The sequence below is a fragment of the Canis lupus genome, chromosome 3 (assembly GCF_048164855.1).
Source record: "Canis lupus baileyi chromosome 3, mCanLup2.hap1, whole genome shotgun sequence".
Classification (NCBI taxonomy): domain Eukaryota; kingdom Metazoa; phylum Chordata; class Mammalia; order Carnivora; family Canidae; genus Canis; species Canis lupus.
In genome coordinates, this window is record NC_132840.1 from 18196439 (window position 1) to 18214966 (window position 18528).

Consider the following 18528-nt stretch of genomic DNA (forward strand, 5'->3'; position numbering starts at 1 on the left):
GGCTCAGGGCATGATCCCGGGAGTCCCAGGATCGAGTCCCACACCAGGCTTCCTGCATGGAGCCTGCTTCTCTCTCTGTCTGTGTCTCTGCCCCTCTCTCTCTCTTTCTGTGTCTCTCATAAATAAATAAAATCTTAAGAAAAGAGAGAGAGATGCCAAATGCACAATACTTGTATCTATTCATAGAGGAATCTCCTAGTCAGTGTGTTGTTGGCCAAACTATTTGCTCAAAGAGAAGGATACAACAAAGCTTTAAATCTGGGCCCTTTCTTTGTTCAGACCAGCCCTCCTCTTAATTCTAAATCATTACCCTCAAAATCTGTAGAATTTATGACCCTTATCACAACAAAAGGGTTTTTCTTACAAAAATATTCTATGGGATCCCTGGGTGGCGCAGCGGTTTGGCGCCTGCCTTTGGCCCAGGGCGTGATCCTGGAGACCCGGGATCGAATCCCACGTCGGGCTCCCAGTGCATGGAGCCTGCTTCTCCCTCTGCCTGTGTCTCTGCCTCTCTCTCTCTCTGTGACTATCATGAATAAATAAATAAAATCTTTAAAAAAAAAAATATTCTAACTTAGATCAATGTTTTCCGACTGACTCCAGATCTCAAAATGTAAGCACCCCGAGGCTAAGTAGGTGGGCTCTGTCCCTTGCTCACGCTGGTAGACATGCTTCCCTCCCAGCGACACTCCCGCCTATGTTCCATACTGAGCTTAGACATCATCTTGCTGTTTCTGAGATGAAGCTTGAAGAACCACTGACGCAGGAGGGCAGGCTGCCAGAGCTGGGTCCTCACACAACACCAGGTCTCACACTTCACGGTCCTGACGCAGCGGGAGAGCAACAGCTTCTTGGGGGCAGAACCTAGATGGTTTCTTCATTCAGAGAATAAGAGGTGGGCAGAACCTAAAAATTGCTTTAGACTATAAAAAAGAAGTGTCCGACCTCAATAGGCAAAGTACACCTTTTAATGACCATTGTACTATATTCATTTCTGCATTTCTAGTGTTTTGTAAAAACAAATCACAAAACAATTAAAAAAAAAACCTAAACTAAGAGACATTACAAAGACCAATTGTGGAAAGCAGATGTTTACAAACACAGTCCTACGTCTGTCTACCCATAATTTAGGGGACAGGAAGTCCAGAGATCAAGTACAACCTATCTTAAGCAAATGCAAACTATGTAATTACAGAGCGGCTAAATGGTTATTCATACTACAAAATGGTTTTTCAGAGCATTTCTCTACATAGCATTGTCACTTAGCACTTAAAATATAACTCATTTACAAATGTTTAATTTATATACAACGTTAGGAAATATGCATTGGGGTAAAATGAGGGAAGAAGGGAGAAAGTATTCCCTATTCTGTAAGTGTCTGTCTGGGATTGAGAGTTCCCAAAAATTAGACACAAGGTCAGACTGGAGGAAGCATGAGGGGTGACAGTCATAATCACAGTGACATTTTTTTTTTCCAAATAGTTATTCTTAACCTGCTTCCCAAGATGGACTTTACGGAGCTGCGGCTAAAACTTTTCCAGACATGGAGACTAGCATGAGGCTATGACCTAAGTATAGGAAACCCTGGGATGTGCAGCATGTAGTGGATGCGGTATATCCGTGGATATAAGGATATGACACCTCAGACACAAGGATGTTTATTTGGACACAGGCTGGGGTTATCTATTAAAGCAATGTTTCAGATCTTTGTTGCAAGAGAAAATGAAGCAGGATAGATAACTATATATGATAGATAACTGCCTGGTTCACAAGATCAGGAAACAATTTGGTCTAAACAAGCCCTTCCACTTGGCTTACGGCACGGGGGTGGGGTGGAAAGAACCCCAGCCGGTTGGCTCCAGGCTGACATGGGCATCACTGAGGGAGGTCCTTCAGAGTCCCCACCATCCGCTTGGCTTCCAGGGGGAGTAGAGAGATAAGGCAGGCACAGGCTGAGACTGGCATTACCAGTTTGCATTTTGTAAATGGCTAAGCAACAGAAGCAGGTGACACATAAACATGGGGGTTTTGAGAATGAATTGAAACCCATACAGTGAGGTTCCATTTCCTCTGGTTCTACAGCAAAAAAAGAAAAAGGACTAGGGGAGGGCCAGTGGCCGGGAAGAGCACCGCAGAAGGGAAGAGAAGAGAGCAGGATGGGATGGAGGGGGAGAGACCGGGAGAGGATGAAAGAATTCAAACAGTACTTATTCCCAGGGAGTTCTATTGCGGCAGCTCAGAGCAGTCTGTGAGTGGAGACCGGAATAACAACTCTGCTCACTGTGAGGGATGGCAAGAGCGTTCTCGGGAACACTTTGGTCTCCAACATTTGGAGCCTGTTTTCCTGCTTGGCCTCCGTGAGAATGCGCTTTTGAGTGTTGATGGGAGGTCTTGGCTCCCTGGCTCTGAATTTGGCTTTGTAGTTTTGCATTCCCTGTTTCTGCAAAAGCTGCACGGTGGTGAGATAATGCACGTTGCTGGGATTGGGAGGGCACAGCAGGTTTCTCTCAGGCAGGAGGGACCACTGCAGACAGCACGGCTCCACATTGGCCAGCAGGGGTGTTGGGGCCACCCGGGGAGGGAAAGGCAGTGTGTCATTGACCTTGGGGTGCTTGGCCAGCTCAACGGGTCTCTTTTCACCTTTCCCGTCAACTGTTTTCAATCCATATGTACAAGCCACACACTCATCCTTTTCCACACCCAGCACCTTCTCTTCCGGCTGCAAGAAAAAGTTCTTACTCTTCTTACCCAGAACATCCAAGCCGTTTGGGGGTGAAGCCTTCAGGGGAGGCAGAACTAAAAGAGCCCTGGAAGTCAAGGAGTCTGAGATGGAGGGACCTCTGCTGGCACTTCTGGGGTCCTTGCCCCTAATAGTCTCAGTGGTGGCCCAGTCTTCCTTGCACCAAACAAATTCCTTTATTTGCAGACTTTTTTTCTCTCCCTGACTGTAGGTGGGAAAGCAGATCTTGCTAATCTCCCTGGAGGCAGCAGTGGGACCCTGAGGGGTCCCTTGAGTCTGGGAGGGGCTTCCTTGATCCTTCTCTGGACCTACCTCAGCAGGAACCCCTGACCCCAATTTCCCGGCCTGAGGCCTGGCCTCAGTGCTCCCTTGGGAGAGGCTGCCACAGAGTAAGCAGCCGCTGGCAACTTCTCCCACCCTCGCCTTTTTAGGCTTCTTCCTGGGCCAGATGCAGGCAGTTGGAAAAGTCCTTCCCCAGCCTTGAACCTGCAAATAAAGTAGCATGTTACTCCCGGCTGAGCTGCTTACAGTCCAGCTGCTCCAGGGGTGACCACATCCCCATTGGGGGCCACCCTCTGGGAACTGGTATTTTCCTTAAAACTGACTCACCTTTTTTTTTTTTTTTTTTTGGCTGTTGTTAATTTTAATACTATTTTAGCCTCATAGTAAGTAATAGCATTTGTAATAGTGCTTTTTAATCTGAAATACTAGCAATTGGATTTCATATTAAAATACTAAGCAAAAATATCTGTAAATGGCCATCTTGATGTGCTGGCTCTATATGTTTTCAGATGCACATTAAAGTCAGAACTCTTAATATAAAATCAGAACTGTTTGTACTTGCCTCCCTACCAGGTTCTCTTAGACCACCAGGCTCTGTTATCAGACCCTGGGACACTGCTGTGTTGGACGGGCTGGAGGGAGAGAGGATGAGCAGAGGCAGGTCCTGGAGTCAGTGTATCCCAGAACCCCTGCGCCACTCTCCACCTGTACACGCCTAGAGTCTCCTGGCTGAGCTTGCAACAGATTCACCATTAAATAGAGTTGCCAGATAAAAATACAGGACCACATTTGAGATATACTCAACACTGGACATACTAGGTACTATTTACCAAAATTCAAATTTAACCAGGCATCCTGTGTCTTCATTTGCTAAATCTGGTCCTTATATGTTTAAAAAAAAAAAAAAAAAAGCAAATATAGTTCCCATGTTATTACTATCTTCCAGACACTGAGCTAAGGATCTATTGGCATTCATTCATTTAACCCTCACCACAGCACTTTAATTCAGGTATTCTGACGCCCAGATGACAGAGGTGGAAACTGTCGTTCAAAACATTATTACAGGGGCACCTCGGTGGCTCAGTGGTTGAGTGTCTGCCTTCAGTTCAGAGAATGATCCCAGGAGTCCTGGGATTGAGTCCTGCATCGGGGTTCCCACAGGGAGCCTGCTTCTCCCTCTGCCTATCTCTGTCTCTCATAAATAAATAAAATCTTCAAACAAACAAAAACATCATTACAGCCCACGGCAGGTTCTGGCACATTCAGGTCTGTGTGTTTTCACACAGGGGACAAAGAGAGGCTGTGAGGAACGCAGTGTCTCCCGGGCCACCACCGGAGGCCAGCCGCTGGTTGTCTTGCACAAAAACATCCCTTTACTATCATTCGCTCCTGATCTCTGCACCCTCTCACTGCACATGCTCAGCTCCCCAGATTCCTCCAGTTAAAAAATCGTGTTTGGCATCCCTTTTTCAGAAAGTCTAGTAAGTGCCTGACGCTGAATTAGGCATTCCTGCCCTCCTCATACATCCTTTAGGGCCGGAACTTGGAGCTAGAGGAAGGAGCCCTCCCTGAGGTTATCGGCCTGTAAGTACTGAATCTGAATCTGGTCTTTCTTATTCCAAATTCCTTGGAATTCAAGGTATTCAAGTAGACACCTTGAATCTATTCCAACAAAAAACTCCTATTTTCTTTTGTATAGTTAGGTCCCAATTCTTAGATGGCAATGATATGTGGGAGCTGTAAGGTCGCTGCCCTGTGCTACACTCGAGATAGCCAAAAGACACCTCTCCCAGCATCCTCCACCAGCTTCTGTCTTGGAACCCTGTCCCTTCATGTGCTGCGGAGTTGGTGCTGGGTCTTCAAGAGGACCACATTCCTTGCTTCAGACCTCACTGCTCTTGACCCTGAGTTCCCAGGTGAATTTCCAGCTTTTGCAAAGAAGGGTCCCAGCACGTTAGCTAACAGATCCTCAGGCTAACTGGCCTCTCTATGGAAGGTGGCTTCAGCTGGAATGAGACAAGTCCTATACCCCTGCACATCCCGTCCTCCTCCAGCCAGACAAGGAGATTCATCTTCTGGCGATGCTTATTGAGCACACCAACTTTGACTCAGCTGGATATTTGAGAGAAACCTAAATTCTGGAACTTTAATCTTTTTACAGATGTCCCATTTAATCTATTAAACAGGTGCACCTGTTGATTCAGAAAATGTTCTCTGCTTGTTTGACCTTAAGAGTCAACTGCACTGCTGCTTAAAAATCCAGATTCTTGAGCCCCCCCCCCCCAACCTATGCCAATACTCACAGGATGGACTTGGGCAGATGGTTTTAATAACACCCCAGGTGAGCCTTGGGTTGAGGCTGCTACAGAAGATCTATATCTCCAAGGTGTTCAGGTGGCCTGACAGGGGATCCAAGTCCAGAGATCAATGATACCTGGATTTTTTGATTCTCACAGGTAGGCTGTCACAGGTAAGCTACATGTTGGTTGGGTTGGTCTGAGTCAAACATGTATGGCCCTGAGGAAACCCATCCTGTGAGGTCCCTTGGCTCTGCAAACATAGGAAATTCTCACTAATTGCTGCCAGGAAAGTGTTCTCTGTCCTCATATACATACTGGCCCATAGGTCCCTGACACCAGCACAGGAAGTATCAAAGGGCCACAAGCCAGTGCAGGAAGCTAGCTTTGGTGGAAGAGAGGCCCCTGACACCCATCCTGAGACAAGGCCACCTGAGACACGGGGTGGGGGACTGGTTGGCAGAGAAAGTGAAGAGCAACAGGCAGCAGGCAGGAGGAGATGGCACGGTGTGATCATCCTCCACTGTGAACAGCAAACATGCTTTAAGCATGGGGCACATGTGGCATTTCTTCCAATTAAAAGAAAATTCTTTTCCAACAGCCCTTGGATATATACACTTGAAAGTCATTACTTTCAGTAGTAAACTGAACCTTCTAAACTTGGAAAGTTTTATATAGTCAAATAGAACTGTTTATAATCCTAACTTAGCTGGCACGAGCTTGCGTGCACACAAGGTAGTGGGGTGGGGGTGGTACAACAGAGAGTACAAGACAAGGGTCCTCAAGACACAACTCTTTCAACTGTCAAGTAGACTTGGGGGAGTTGCTCTGCCAAGTGTTGGCCTCAGTTTCCATATTTATAAAATAAACCAATTAGATCAGGGTTCCTCAACATCAGCACTACTGACATTTAGGGCATGTTATGGATTGCATGACTGCATCCCCCCAAATTCCATGTTGAAGCCTGAATCCCCGAAGTAGTATTTGGAGGTGGGATCTTTGGGGGTAATTAGGGTTGATGAAGTCAAGAGAGTGGGGTCCTCAAAATGCAATTAGTGCCCTTATAAGAGGAAGAGGGTACAAGGGATCTACTTGTACCAATGAGGGCCATGTGAGCACAAAACAGGAAGAGGTTCCGCCACCAGAACCCAACCATGCCGGCACCTTGATCTCAAATGTCCACTCTCTGGACTGTGAGCAATAAATGTCTTTTATATGCCCCCAGTCTATGGTATTCTGTTATAGCAGCCCCAAACTAAGACAGGGCTGGCTCATTCCTTGTGGTGGGGGCCGTCCTGGGCACTGTGGGATTTGGAGCAGCACTCCTGGACTCTATCCAATAGATGCCACTAGCTTCCCCTTCCCCTCACCCTCAATAGATGCCAGTAGCATCCCCTTCCCCGAGCCCCCAGTTGTGTGACATTGACAAGCATCACCTGAGAATCAGTGAATTCGATCAAATCTCCTTATAGTTCTAAATTTAGGATTCCATTATTAATTCTAGGAAGAGTTTAAGAATAAACCCATGGTGTTCTGAGTGGAACCACTAGGACAGCAATCTCAGGTTTCTTGGGGAGCTTAGCACAGCAGTTAAGGAGCTTGGGTTCTAGAGTCCAGAAGAGCTGGATTTAAGCCCTGCCTTGGCCTTTGGCTGGGTGATCTTTGGCACACTGTTTCACCTTTTGGATGCTTCATTTTCCTTGCTTGAAAAGTGAGGCTGTTCATAATACCTGCCTCGTAGGGCTATTGAGAGGTTAAATGAATGGATATATGTGAAGCATTTGAGCTTGCCAACACCAAATGGCCACAAATACCCAATAAAAGGTACTGTTATCATTATTTATATCTCATTTCTATTCCTAAGGTTCCTAGATTTCAATGCCTTTTTTTTTTTTTTTTTTTTTTTGTAATAACTCTTTTTGGCAAAAGGAAAAGCTTGAACCAAAACACAGATGCGTGACTGAGGTCAGTCGAGGAAATACTCACGGCTTCTTCCCATCCAGTTCTGATGACAAACTCGTTGGCTTTTTCATCTTGTTCAAGCGTAATGTCACTGATATTGAGAAGACAACAAACATGATTCTTTTCACTTCTTTCATCTGAGCAAGTATACGTTAATTCCGTTTCTTCTGGGCTTTGAATTTCATTATTTTCACTGATTTCTAATTCAGTCTCCTTCTTCTGACAGAGATCCATTACTGTGATTGTGGCCAAGGGTTTTTAACATCTTCTTCCTATAGCATGAAATGCGGGCTGGACTTAGTTATAATAATATTCATTTCTTTAAAAAACAAATCAATAACCCAGGTAAAATAACATCAAGACACATTCCAGAATAGACTGGAAGAATATTACAAAATCAGCCATTGCCAGCCATTGATATTATAAAAAATACAGCTAATTGGAAAGACTAATGGATCTAATTAAGGACTGAAGTTGGGACTGAAGAAGAGAGGATAAGAAGATGTTAGCGGATGCTCTATCCCTCGTGATGGGGTAAAGTGCAGCAGGGAATGCAGGTTTGAGCCCCCCTGCCCTCCACTCCAAAGAAAGGCCAGATGCTACTGTGCTAACGCCACGGGAACTGTGGTCAGCATGGGTGACCTGGCCACTTTCTGTTCTTTCTCTTCCTGGCAACTCCAGATACCAGCCAAGGCTGGAGAGCATGTGGTCTAGGCTAGGTCACTCTGCTAATCCTACCCACCTTGGACGACTGGATCCTTATGAAAGGGGAAATCTGGACACAGACACGCAGAAAGGGAGGCCATGTGAAAAGACACAGGGAGAAGAATGCAAGCCACAGAGAGAGGCCTAGAGCAGATCCTTCCCTCATGTCCCTCAGAAGAAACCAACTTTGCCCACACCTTGATTTTGGACTTCCAGTTTCCAGAAGTGTGAGGCAGTACATTTCTGTGGTTTCAGCTGTCCAGTGTCTATGGTACTACATCATGGCAGCCTTAGCATACTAGTCCCGTATGTGGTGGTAATGGTAGCAGTCGCAGTGATGATGGGGGTGATATTGTCTATCATTAATGATATTTTCCCAGGCTGAAAAATGGGGCTTGGCCTTTATAATCAGTCAAAGAGTTAGGAAAGTTGTCATCCTTTTTTTTTTTTTTTTTAAAGTAGGCTCCACACCCAGCATGGAGCTCCAGCGTGGGTCTTGAATTCAGGACCCTGAGATCAAGACCTGTGCTAAAATCAAGACTCAGATGCTTAACCAACTAAACCACCTATGGAAAGTTCTCATCCTGATTAGGAGCACAGACTTGGTTGCTAAACAGCCGAGGTTCCAATCCCATTACTAGTTGTACGACCTTGGGCAAGTTACATGTCCAAGTCTGTTTGCTTATCTATAAGATGGGCATGATTTTAGTACCTTCCTACACACAGAGGCTCCCCCTGAGCACCATGCAAGCTGCAGAGATGAATCCCAGGGCCTAGGCAGTGACCTCCAATGGTCCAGCTGTATGCTAAGGAACAGCCAGTGCCTTCTTCAGGATTCCTGGCTTATAATGACACCCCCTGGGGACCACATACTTTGTGTTCTCTTACCCTAACATGATCCCTACTAGAAACCCACTTTTTAAATTTTCTGTTGAGGTAAAGATCTGTAACTTCTTATAACCACATCTGTTTAATTACCATTTTGGCTTTTTCACATACGCTTAAAGTGGCATTTTGATGTTAATAAAGTTCCATTTACCTATGGAAGGTCACATATCTTTGTACATCCTAATCTTTTCCAATATGACATCAGAGGAAATAAATGAAATCTGAAAGGAAAAAAATGGTATTAGAAGTGACTAAAAACCACGAGTGCTATTCTGTTTATTAACAGAAACATGATTAAGGACCAGATTGTGCAAACCAGCCTGATCCCTTCATCTTATGAAATTTCACTTCAGTCACTGCTCAGGCCAAAGAAGCTCCCAACTCAGTCATGCACTTTCCTGAATTACAAATACATTTGTCCCACAAGAGCCCAAAGACTTAACAAGTGTACAGTTCAAAAGGAAAAAGGTAGAGAATCAAAAGGAAAGTCGTTTATTTAAATAATAAAATAAATGTGCACTTGAGGTCAGTATAGCAAAGAAACAGATACAGTTTAGGAGAGATTAAGTATAGTTAGAATGTTCAAATCATTAAGAAAAAAGTTCTGCACTTGAAGTATCTCTGCTGGCAAAGCGCTCATTACTTAGCCTGTTCCAATAGCAAACTTTCTGATTTACTGGTTCTCCAACTTGGCTGTACACCCTACCCACAGAGATTCTGATTCTTATTGGTCTGGACAAAGTCTGGCCATCATTACTTTTAAAACCACCTTAACGTGATTGCACAATCCTGCAGAGCTATCAGGAAGATCTTTCTTATACTGACCCCAACACAGGTATTCCTGCCCCCTCAATATTCTCCACCCTTGTTGTCCTCCTTTGCCCTCCAGAGCTAAGCTCTGTGATGGGAAGCCCTCCCAACCATGCATGGATTTCATTTCAGGAGATCTAGGACACCTTGGAAAATGCTCAAGCATTTTTTCAGGAAAAGGGCTTGCATCAGAGGTACAAAGCTGTCTGTCACTGCAAAAGGTTGAAGAATCATTGATTCAAAGATTGCCTGTTGCCTCAGCTCTCCAATGGCCCTATGAAAAGGTTCCACGTACTCTTCTCTCTGTCAGGTTAACCATCTCCAGCAACTTCAATGACTTCTCACATGTCATGAGAATATATGAAATCTGAGAGGAAGATAATATTAACTCTATATTGAGACAGACAGTGGAGGCCAAAGAGGCAGGTATCCAATACCCATCCACTATCCTTCCAATAGGAAGCCCCTATTTTGGAGTCAATAGAAGTTAGACCCAGTGAGGGTACCAGAGTAAGTTCCAATCTCATTATATTCCAAAGTGTCGAAAGAAACCCAGGTAATGATAACATTAAATAATAGAAGTAAGAGCTGCATGACAGCTTTTACTGTGCACCAGGCATTTTTATGGGCACTTTACATGTTATAAATATTGTGTTTTATAAGTATTTTATTCATTTAATGGAGGATCATGGGAACATATTGACTCCTTATGACCAAAAACTAAGAATCATCTCTGAAGTCAGTAAACACAGTATTCTTAGTCAAATAGCCAGATTACTGCATACCAGATTGTGAGGTGCTTCTCTGGAATACTGTTCAAGCTGGATAAGATGTTCCACTACAAAAATAGAATGTTGGTGGTCTTTTCCTAATTAGAAAAAAAAGAATTCAGTTATTGGAAAACTGTCTTAATTTTAAATTTTTCTCCAATAATCATGCCTTCAAATTCTATTGCCCATTCTTGTCTTCCAACTCATGTAAGAGATGACAAATACAAGTATACAAAAAGCTATTAAGATCAACTAAAAGAGTGGATATGTGATTTCTTACAAATTGTATGCATTCTTACTTTTATGTTGAAATGCAAAAATCTGCATGGATGTGATAGTCATATTTTCTGAAGGTAAATTATGCCTAGTTTACAGATTTGAAGTAAATCAATGGGTCATACTATTCCACTTCTTGATTTCCATGGAGTTTTACAATCATATGATCGAGAGCTCATTACTTTACAAGCATCCTTTTTCACTCCACCGATAGCTCTGAAGATTAGAATGTTCTCAAAAACATCTGCAATCCTGAAACTTATGCTCCTCAATTCCTGGTGTTCCCCCCAAAAACAACATATGATAATCCTGAAAATAATTGAAGACAGTTATGATTACTTCAGAAGAGAATCTCAAATTCCCTCATCTTAAGAATGCACAACTTCCCGGTCAAATATAGTAACTGGAAATGGGGGTAATATTTCAAATGTGGTCATCTAGAAATGTCTTTTAAGTCTGACTCCCTTTGATCTGAAATCTACAGCTATTAATTGAACAAAGGTTGTTACATTTTTTTAAAGCTATATCCCAATCTTGATGAACACTGAGATGGAGGTCAACTATAAATTCTATATTTTTTCCCACATGAATGGTTAATAATCCCTGTCTTCTTCATTCCATATCCATGCTGTTAATTTTCTTTAAAATTGTTTTTTCTTCTTTTGCACTAGATATAGACCTCTGAATGGATCAGATCCTTCTAAAATTAGTTAGTTTTGGACTCTCTTAGTTTTGGACTATCATTCCAACCTGCTTAGATACTTGCCAATCTGACTCTGACACCCCACAGTTTGGCCATTCATTCCCACTTTAAGATTTGCATTTGATGGGCATACCTCCTGTAACATCATCTGTCGCTGATAAAATGTTGGTGAGGAGAGGGTAAAGGACAATGCCATGTGGATATGCCTTGTACTGGGGCATTTACTAATTACCAACTGGCTGCAAACTCACCTCATTATACAATTATCTGGCCTATGCATATAAATCTCATCTACAGGATTCTTTTTTTTTTTTTTTTCATCTACAGGATTCTTGATCTGTCGATTTAAGTAAAATTTTTTTTAAAAAGGACTCTTACCAAGAGTTAAATGAATTTATATTTACATTGATGTCTATTAATTCTTAAAATATTTACTGTCCAAAATAGGGATGAAGAATAGGTTGCCAATTGTCAGTTCAAATCAGTCCCAACACACCTAGGGTATTGTGTTGAGAAGGATGTTAAGGGTCACCTGGGTAGCTCAGTGGTTGAGTGTCTGTCTTTGGCTCAGGTCATGATCCTGGGGTCCTGGGATCAAGTCCTGCATCAGGCTCCTCTCAGCCTGCTTCTCCTTCTGCCTATGTCTCCACCTCTCTCTATGTGTTTGTCATGAATAAATAAATACAATCTTTAAAAAGAGAGAGAGAGAGAGAAGGATGTTAAGAGAGACAGGGAAGGATGTTAAGACTTGCCCACTGCAGGAAAAAGTTGTGGTTTGATTAATGATGTCTGCAGAGAATAAAGAGTGCTAGCACACATGCCACCTATTTGCCATTGCTTATATAAAAAGTCAGATTCCAATGGCATACTCTAGATTCCTACACCTGGTTGACACATTCCCAGGTTTAGGTTAATGGAGGTGGGAGGAATGCTGATGGACCAGGAGAGGTCAAAAGCCCAGGACATTTAAATCAAAAGCAAGCTATGATCCCTCAAAACTCCTTGCCACCTCCCTGACCCTACACCATGCCCTACACCCACCCCCATCTTCCTGGAAGTTTCAGGGTTTTTTTTTTTTAAGATTTTATTTATTTATTCATGAAAGACACACAGAGGCAGGCAGAGACATAGGCAGAGGGAGAAGCAAGCTCCATGCAGGAAGCCTGATATGGGACTCGATCCTGGGACCATGGGATCACACCCTGAGCCAAAGGCAGATGCTCAACCGCTGAGCCACCCAGGCGTCTTGGAGTTTCAGGTTTAAAGGAATTTTGAATCCATGTCAGAATTCCTGCCAGGGAAGGACGCTTGGGTGGCTCAGCCGTTGAGCATCTATCTACCTTTGGCTCAGGGCATGAGCCCAGGCTCTGGGGATTGAGTCCTGCATCGGGCTCCCTGCAGGGAGCCTGCTTCTCCTTCTGCTATGTCTCTGGCTCTCTCTGGCTCTCATGAATAAATAAATAAAATCTTTAAAAAAAATCAGCCAGGGAAAGATGGGTTTCCGGCAATCTCAACTGGAATTCTGAATGGATGTTTCTGAGGATCTTTAACGTGTGTTGAATGAAGAAAAATCCAGGAATAGAAACACTGTTAATGATGGTGGAAGTTTCTTCATGCAGAGCCACGCTTCAGGCATATGAAGTAGTTAAGTCCTGAAGATTGTCTTGGGCATGCTGATCCCTGTTAATATAGTTTCTAAAGGAAAATGATATGAAGACTTCGATCTAATTTACAGTTTTGGACACAACTCCGCAGGGAGTTGAATCTTTGCCTCAAAGTCAAGCACATGCGCCGCTCAACTTGCACAGTTTGTTCCCATTTTCAGGAATATAAATTGTATCTCTCCAAGTTCATTATCCGTGCCTTTTGCCGATTACCTGCCCACACAGCACAGCAGCTTTGGCGACCCAAAGAAGGAACCCTAGGGGCGTGGCTTATGCAACCATCCCTCCAGGTCAGACCTGTTTTTACTGCAGGCCTGTCTCCAGCCCTTCGGGAATAAAGCAGTAAAGCAACGCGTGTCTTCTCAGCTGTCACACAGCTGCCAAGTCTGCAGGAAAGCCCAAGTCCTCAAGCACGCACTCCACCTGTTGCTCCTAAAGCCCAGGTGTTCCACACGGCGCTCTTCCCTCTCCTAGACCAGCCCCTCCCCTTCCCTGAGGCTCCTTCCCTTCTTCCAAGATCCCTCCTCGTCCTCTTCATCCAGCAGTCCCTGCCGGGCCCCAGAGATGCCCACCGTCCTCTCAAGCGCTGTGCTCGCCCGCAAGCCCCGCCCCCTCCGCCTTGGCCCCGCCCCGCAGGCCCCGCCCCGCCAGCTCCTCCCACTGCCCCACCCATTCCCCCCCGCCCCCCCGCGCCTCTAACTACCTCTCCGCTTTGCCTCCCTTCCTCAGAGGCAGCTCCGAACCGGGCAGGGCCTCTCGCTCTGCCGCCTGCGGAGTCTGGGGCTTTGCCCTGGGGGCGGGGGAGCGGCCGCGGCCGCTCACACCCTCCTGTGGGGCCCACGGGATGGAAGGCCCCCGGCAGCCGAGTCCCGCGGGCGGGCGAGGGCGACGGTTGCCTTGGGTTACGGACGCGCTGGGGGCGGGGCCTGCGGGGCGGGGGCGGGGCCCGCGGGGCGGGGGCGGAAGTGACCCAGACCCCGCCTCTCGTAACAAAGCTAGGGCGCGCGGGGCGGGAGGCTGTGGGCACGTGCTCCCGGCAGGCCCTGCGCAGCTGCGCGCCCGCCGCCTGCGGGGGAGGGCGGGGGAGGGCGGGGGAGGGCGGGGGAGCGCCTGCGCCCGCCTGCGCCCGCCGTTGCGGGAAGGGGTGAGGCCGAGCGCGGGCCGGATGCCCCGCGGACTCTGGCGCTAGAAGGCGACGGCCCCTGGGCGGCTTCTCCTCAGGTCCCGCCGTTGCCGTCGGGCGAGAGGGCGCAGCCGAGCGCGTGGTCGGAAGCCCAGCGCCTGCGGGAGGCCGGCGGCACGGCGTCGCGCTCCCTGCCCTTGGGACCCCGAAGGCAAGTAGCGTCGCGCCCTTGCTGGTGGGAGGCCGTGCAGGGCTGCCCACTCCTCCCCTGCTTTGGGCCTCGCACTTTTGAGCACCTGGAGGTGCAGCCAGGTGGCCTGCGGCAGAGCCTGGACCCGGCTCACAACGGATTCGAAAGCCCGTCTGCTTTCTAGGGTCCCCCCCCCCCATTGTGAGTATTTCTGCTGTATAAAAGCATTAGAGGTCTTTTATAGCACTGTGATTAAGAGGCACTTGGGAAGATAGCCATTAATGCTTTTTATACAGAACCCACGGTACTAATTAGAAAGCCTGGAAAAACTATTGTATAACATTTCTCTGGGATATTAGAGCAAAGTACTTTTCTGGACACTTTTTTAGGTGTCATTTTCTTTACCTAAAATATGCACATTTGTATGTTATATCCCACAACCTGGAAGAAATGGTATGCCTGCATACTTCTAAAAAGTTGTACAAAAAAATAAAAAACAGTTGTACAAAACTGCGTTACTTCACTGCACATTTTTGTTACAAAACGTTCATAAATGTAAATGGTAGTAAAGTATTGACATCCGCAGTATCATAAATGTTGGCGTTGAGGAATGTTTCGCCCCAGGGCGCCGGGGTGGCACAGTCGGCTGAGGGCCCTGCTCATTTCCTGATCTCATAGGCTGTGAGACTGAGCTCTGCGCTGTGGGTCTGCTTGGACCTTCTCTCCCTCTCCAATAAATAAAACCTTAAAAAAATGTTGAACCCTTATTTGAAAAGTACTGGAAGAAATCTAAATTTAATGAGTTTGATACTCATCAACATCTATTTAAAAATATAATTAAAAGATGGAAATTCTTCTGCTTTTTCTCCTTAAATTCATAATTGTATTCTTATTCTACTTCCTACACAGAACTTCATTCTAACATATCTATGGTCAAAGACTTATTGAGTAGCCTTGTCACTTTGGGGTGCAACAACAACAAAAAATTGAAAGCAAAACTTAAAGACTATAAGGCTAAAACAATCCAGTGTTTCCAGATTGAGAATTGTCTATTCAATCAATACTCAGTTGACAAACATCAGGAATGTATTACATGTGTTGATAAATACTAGACAATGTTACTGGAAGCGTATCAATGAAATGGGTGACGCTGTTCCTCCCCTTCCCAATTCTTGTATCTGTGGATAAATATCAAAATAAGACAGATTCAGACCCCATTTTATTCATTTTCTAAATATATAGAATCTGAAATACCTTGTCATACGAAGATGCGTATGAAAGAGTTTTGGTTTTTTTTTTTTTTTTTTAAAGATTTTATTCATTTAATCATGAGAGACACAGAGACTCAGAGACATAGACAGGAGAAGCAGGCTCCCTGGAGGAGTCAGGTTCAATCCCAGACCCAGGATCATGCCCTGAGTCAAAGGCTCAGGCTCAACCGCTGAGCCACCCAGGCGCCCTGAAAGAGGTTTTGTTATAGCAGTCTCTCAACTTCTTAAAAATTCCTTTCCAAACAGAAATCACAGTTAACAAAAAATATTTTAATGATAAGTTAATAGTTGGGTTAGGTCCTCCTTCACTTATTTTGAAAACAGAAAATTTGAAATCACCTAACAAGGCTTTGTTACCTAGTCATGAAGGCTACTTTGTTTCTAGGAAGTATACCAAAAAACTTAAGAATTTTACTAAATGACTTTTTTTTTTTAAAGATTTTATTTATTTAGTCATAGACACAGAGAGAGAGAGGCAGAGGGAGAAGCAGGCTCCACAGGGAGCCTGATGTGGGACTCGATCCTGGGCCTCCAGGATCACACCCCAGGCTGCAGGCAGCGCCAAACCGCTGCGCCACCGGGGCTGCCCCCTTACTAAATGACTCTTAATAAGCTTGACTGTAAGCACATTCTCATTAAGTACATGTGAAAGTTGGAAGATGGTTAACTGATTTCCTTCACAAGAACTGTGCCTGCACACCTTGCTTTTAAATGGGCTCTTTGCTGTAGTTTAGCAGGTAAAAACCTGATAGCATGACTAAGTAGAAATATTAAGGGTCAACTGTTTAGTCATGTTTACAAAAAGCCAATATAGGCTGAATCAGGATATCAGGAGTTCTAGTAGAGTAAGATCCTAGAGTTAGCCAAGAAATGTTTCAAAAACAGAAAAATAGAGGTAGGAGATATATGAAAACTATATTTTCTATTTAATTTTGTTGTGAATCTAAATCTGGTCTACAAAGAATACTGATGGGGGTAGGTGGTGAGTTGTAAAGCCATTTTGCACGGAATAAAGAATTTAATCTCCTTGTAAAGTGAAGGCCCTCTCTGAGGCAGGCATATGTGTGTTTGGGTCTGAATGTTAAGCAGTAATAAGAACAGTTACAATTAGCATAATTCTTTTAAAGATTTTAGAGCACAGAAACAAGAGGAGCGGCAGAGATGAGAGGAAGAGAATCTCAAGCAGACTCCCTGCTGAGGTCTGAGGTCAGAGCCAATGCAGGCTGACCTCAGGTTCTTGAGATCCTGACCCCAGCCAAAATCCAGAATCAGACACTCAGTGAACTGAGCCATCCCCTGGATAGGCGCCCATAGTTCTTCTTAAAACTTAAGGCTGTCAGCGTCCTTAAACTCGGGAAAGTGATAAAATTTTTAAGATCATCAAAAAAATTTAATACCTTTAGAGTAACCTTTTCCATTTCTTGAGTTTAAATTATCAGCAAGCATTATTTTAAACCTTTATGAAACTGCTCTATTAGAACCAAAACCATTCAAAAGGAATATGAAGTCAGAGAAATTAAATTCTCTGTTGATTTACTTTTTGGAGGGCCACTGAATGCCTGACATTTTTGGCAGCATTATAATAGAAATGAGGGTTGAAATGGTTCTGTATTCTAAATAGCAAAAGAACACGTTGCCATACTGTTTGGCTCTGAAAAAGTTCAGAGGGAGTCTAACAGTGCAAGTGTGTCTTTGAGAAAGGATGGAAGAATAAAAAACTGCCCATCTTTTTTAGATTATAATCACTGATGAACTTTCATTCTAGAATTGCCATTTTTGCTTGCTTCCCCTCTTAAGAACCTTCCTCCTCCCTCCCTTCCACCCCTATTCCAATTTAAGTATTTTTGTAGTAACATTAGCTAAGGAATTAGAGAATGCACCAGGAAATGTGAAAATTCTAACCATGACTGCCCAGCTTTAAGTGTCTTATCTTCCCCACTACCTTTCTTTTCTGTGAAATGGTAGTATTTATGGATCTGTCCTACCTAGCTCTGGATATTGCTTTATTTATTTTAAGAATATTTTATTTTTTGGGCAGCTCCAGTGGCGCAGTGGTTTAGCACCGCCTGCAGCCCAGGGCGTGATCCTGGAGACCCGGGATGGAGTCCCACATTAGGCTACCTGCATGGTGCCTGCTTCTCCCTCCGCCTGTGTCTCTATGAATAAATAAATAAAATCTTAAAAAAAAAAGAATTAAAAAAAAGAATATTTTATTTTTTGAGAGACAGCACAAGCATGGGGAGTGGCAGCAGGGAGAAGCAGGCTCCCTGCTGAGCAGGGAGCCGAATGCAGGGCTTAATGGCTTGATCCCAGGGTCCTGGGATCATGACCTGAGCCAAATCGGACACTTAACCAACTGAGCAACTAAGGTGCCCCTGGATATTGCTTTAATCATCATGAAGTAATGTATGAGAGTACTTCAAAAGAGTAAATCTATGTAATTGTTACTCATTCTTTTCTATCTCCAAAGGAGAGTCAAATTAACTTTTAATAATTAAAAATTGACTAATAATTAAACAAGGAGATAGTTACCGAAAATATTTTGAACACTTTGATAAGGTTGCAAAAATACAGCTCAGCAGTGACATGGCCATTAAAGGATGGTTTGTTTCTACTGAGCAGAAAGATTTGCTATTTACTTACATATTTCCTCTAGGTTTTCACATTTGCAGTTTATTCACCATCAGAAGGTGGTGGTATTTGAATATATCCCTTTTCTGGCACTAACTGGGAAAAATGATACAAGTATGTCTGCTCTTGCTATGTATATGTATTTATATATATTTATAGTTGTGTGTGAGTATATTCTCATATCCCCTTCAAAATATCAGCTTATTACACTTGGCT

The 18528-nt window shown here is 44.3% G+C and overlaps 1 protein-coding gene across 4 annotated transcripts; it reads right to left on the reverse strand.

The window, feature by feature from the left end:
• Positions 1-946: 946 nt before the first annotated feature.
• Positions 947-13976, reverse strand: C3H16orf46 (chromosome 3 C16orf46 homolog). Of its 4 annotated transcripts, none has more exons than XM_072819401.1 (5): positions 13801-13976; positions 10470-10552; positions 9026-9095; positions 7306-7553; positions 947-3226 (listed from the first exon to the last, which is right to left on the reverse strand). In XM_072819401.1, exons 4-5 carry the CDS (start codon positions 7513-7515, stop codon positions 2237-2239), a joined length of 1200 nt encoding a protein of 399 aa, XP_072675502.1. In that variant the 5' UTR covers positions 7516-7553; positions 9026-9095; positions 10470-10552; positions 13801-13976; the 3' UTR covers positions 947-2236. The 4 variants fall into 4 exon arrangements, with proteins under 4 accessions (XP_072675502.1, XP_072675505.1, XP_072675503.1 ...); XM_072819404.1 differs by lacking the exon at positions 13801-13976 and adding an exon at positions 13395-13589; XM_072819402.1 differs by lacking the exon at positions 13801-13976 and adding an exon at positions 13311-13589.
• Positions 13977-18528: the final 4552 nt, after the last annotated feature.